General features: G+C 38.5%; 1 protein-coding gene across 1 annotated transcript; it reads right to left on the minus strand.

Annotated features, from left to right (window-relative positions):
• Positions 1-1682: 1682 nt before the first annotated feature.
• Positions 1683-3212, minus strand: LOC122407735 (uncharacterized). Its single transcript, XM_043414148.1, has 2 exons — positions 3013-3212; positions 1683-2914 (listed from the first exon to the last, which is right to left on the minus strand). The coding sequence occupies exons 1-2, from the start codon at positions 3206-3208 to the stop codon at positions 1743-1745; spliced, it is 1368 nt and encodes a 455-aa protein (XP_043270083.1). The 5' UTR covers positions 3209-3212; the 3' UTR covers positions 1683-1742.
• Between the last annotated feature and the right edge of the window lie 324 nt (positions 3213-3536).

The raw sequence follows: 3536 nt of genomic DNA on the forward strand, positions 1-3536 counted from the left end.
ATCGAAGGTGCTTCAGACCCACCCAACGATTCCGCACACACATCAAAGGTGCTTCAAACCCATCAAACAATTCCGCACATACATCGAAGGTGCTGCAGACCCACCTATAACAATTCCGCACACACATTGAAGGTGCTCCAGACCCACCCAACGATTCCGGACATAAATTGAAAGTGCTCAAAACTCACCCAATGATTCCGCACACACATCGAAGGTGCTTTGTGAACGTCTTCGCGAGTTGGCTACCGCCACACAAAAATAGTGATAAAAATTTTTAAAAACATTTGCCGCGGTTGTAATTTTAGGTGTGATCTTGTTTTAACCTCCTTCTTATATGTGTGCAAAAGCTGGATGTTCAAATCGAAGTGTCCCTTGCGGAACTATATCCGCGATCGCAACCATCAATGGGTGGGGGGGGGGGGGGGGGGGGTCGAGGGGGCGAAGCCCCCGGCGGGGCAGAGCCCCCGAGAGAACACATTATTTAATTTCCAAATTTTTTTAACACAATTTCGGTACCTCAAATAATATAATACGCAAACTTCATGTCTCTCATTTTCCTCCCTCAAAGGCCGAGTCCCGACTATTTTTGTTTAAAAAAGTTTGCATGGTCATAATTAGTGACCACAAATAATATACATTATAAAAACGCTGCAACTTTGAAATCACTCTATCACACCCTTAATGGTCGAACTTGGATCTTGAGTATATTACAAAAAAGTCTGAGTTTTGATGGAATATAGACGCTGTATTGTCAGAATTAGGGACCACAAACATTATAATGTTTCAACTTTCAACCCCCTGTTTCACCCCCTTAAAGGCCGAATTTCGATTTTTGTCACTCTTGAAAAAAGTCTTATTTTGGGCTAAATATAAAGAATACATAGTCAAAACTTGGGGCCACAGATATCGTAATACTGCCTAATTTGTAATTGAATCGAATTCTATAAAAATTACTTTTAGTAATAATAATTGAATCGGAGTTTATTAAAATTACTTTCAGTGATTGTAATTAAATCAGAAATCATTAGAATTATTTTCAGTGATCGTCATTAAATCAGAAATTATTGAAATTACTTTCAGTAATAGTAAACCACGCAATGTGGTTTCATTAGATTTTTTGCTTGAGAAAATTCTAAGCACTGAAATGAATATACCGTTTTTTTCGTAAAAACGAAGCATGGAGGATTCAATTAAGAGACGAGAAAAAATTGAGTCATGTTTAATATAATAATAGATACGTATTATATTAATATTGGAAACACATAATAAACATATGGTAATATACGGTAAGATAATCGTCTGGCATGTTGTGCCCGTACATCGCACTCCTAAAATAAAGAGTCTATAAATTAAGCGTTCTCAGCATAATTGCATCGACGGCGAAATATCGACGTTCCCGAACGAGCGCATCGACCCTCGATGTCATCACCGAAACTTCGAGAAAGAATATCACGCCATATTGTCGCGAGAGGGGGAAAAACCCCCAAGTCTATAAATTTACCAACTAACCAAAATTCGACAGTCTTTGACGAGAATTGTAACGATTGGTCTCGAGGCAATAAAACCTCGAATTTGTAACTTCTTAAATAAACTTATTGTTAACTTGTTGTAAAATTATCGAGTTGGAGTTCAGCTCTTTTGGCTTAAATCCCTTAAATACTCGTCCTTGATAACTCGTCCCTTCGCGACGGTCTTCGCGGACACAACAGGCAAGATAATCGAAGATCGTTTTCTCAACATGGCTAGAATAATTTTGCATTTGCCACCGACAGTACTCGACGTTCGAAATTAATATCAGAGAGTCGATTATATTTAGGCAGATCCATCATTGTTGCAAAACTAAATAAACGTTCGACTGGATCCGACGAAGGCAGCGGAGTGTTGTAACGGATAAACAGTTTCTTGACCAATGGATAGCTATCCAATAATATCAAATCTGTAGAATGCTCCTTAGTAAACTGAATAATTTGGACTTCTGGATCTTCGTTACGAAATACCATGCTTGATCTCCCGAACGTAACACTCGTTGGTCCAAAATCGAAAAAGTCGGAATCTTCCTCAACTTCCGGATGAGGCGAAAGAACGTCAGCTCCAAGCTCATGTTGAGCCGCGTTAATCACAACGGTACGCACCTTTTCTTGAATATTGTTAGGAAAAAAACCTAACCAACGAGCCTTGAACAGTAGGTGACTTATGGCAGCTATAGCAGCGTACTCGCCTTCTTTTTCGATTTGAAAAAAGTTCGAAAATCTAGTCTCCAAACCGGTGATTAGAGCCTGTATGAGAGGCAGATATGAGTACATTGAGGGTTTTTCCGTTAACATCTTTAATTTTCTCGTCGTAGTAATAAGAGTTGGCAAAACATATCCATAGTAGCCAAATTCTTCGCCCTGTAATTTGTCTAAAGCTTCTGCTATTGGGCGAAGACATTTTACATAGTTTTCTATATATTTGAAGTCGTTTTCTCTCAATGGATAGCATATACCTATGATCACGCTAACAGCTAGAAGTTTATCTTTAAGCGAAATTAATTGTACAAAAGAATCGTATAAAGAATTCCATCGTACAACGACAGGCCTCAGTAATGCGACTTCCAGTGCTTCTTTCAGAATCTCGTACTTCTTTGGGGAACGCGTGAGTCGCCACAGCTCTGTACATCTATCCATCACTTCACTGTGAGATGCAGATAACGGTTCGCTACATTTGATGCCTTTCACTGCATCTTGCGTTGCTATCAAATTAAGTGTGTGACTAGCACAGCGAAAATGGTTGGGCAACTCGAAATTCTGGTGATCGTCATCAGGTATATTTTCGTATGTTGCTGTATCTTCCGCAATCGTTTCGTAATCCAAATCAGATGCCGAATTTTCATCTTCATTCGTACTGCCACCCGCATTTCCACGTGTGAGTCCCGCTATATTGAGATTGAGCGATTATTAACATTCGACTTCATTTTCGAGAACATTATATATACAATTTTTGAAAATAGTTTAACGTGTAAATATATTTTACCATAAAAAAAATCGTCGGGCATATTCACGCCGAACACCTTAAAGGCTTTAATGAAATTTGATCCATTATCCGTCACCACTGCCAGTACTTTTTCCGAATCCAAATCGAAAGTCGAATGGATTTCTGTCAACAAAGCAGCTATTCGATCGTAGGAATGTGTGCCCGAAAAACGGCGACAGGCTATCGCAGCTGACATTCTTTGTAAGTTTCCTTGATCAATCTGTAATTCAAAATCAAATCGTTAAAATATTGCGTTTTTGCCGGAAAAGCTCGAGATTGTTTTCATCGTTTCCGTTTATTTTTTTTCTTCAATGTAATGAGTCTCAATGATTTAGTTTGAACCTCGTTCAGCAACAAGATATATTTTTCATGTATTTAAGAGTAGATCCCTCTAGAACGCGAAAAATCGAAGCATTCTTTGGGAATTTTTTTTCGCTTTACTAATAAAGTGATCAAAAATTCACTCTCAATAAGTCTTGATTTTTTGTGCTACAAAGGAGTTAATCTCTAACAAGGAACATCAC

This window comes from Venturia canescens, chromosome 3, assembly GCF_019457755.1.
Source record: "Venturia canescens isolate UGA chromosome 3, ASM1945775v1, whole genome shotgun sequence".
NCBI classification, from domain to species: domain Eukaryota; kingdom Metazoa; phylum Arthropoda; class Insecta; order Hymenoptera; family Ichneumonidae; genus Venturia; species Venturia canescens.

Excerpts from the sequence above, each read along its gene's own strand:
- LOC122407735 (XM_043414148.1), bottom strand. The coding sequence starts at position 3,208 with ATGTCAGCTGCGATAGCCTGTCGCCGTTTTTCGGGCACACATTCCTAC. Across the intron at positions 2,915-3,012 it reads GCCCGACGATTTTTTTTATG|CGGGACTCACACGTGGAAAT; the intron begins GTAAAATATATT and ends ATCTCAATATAG.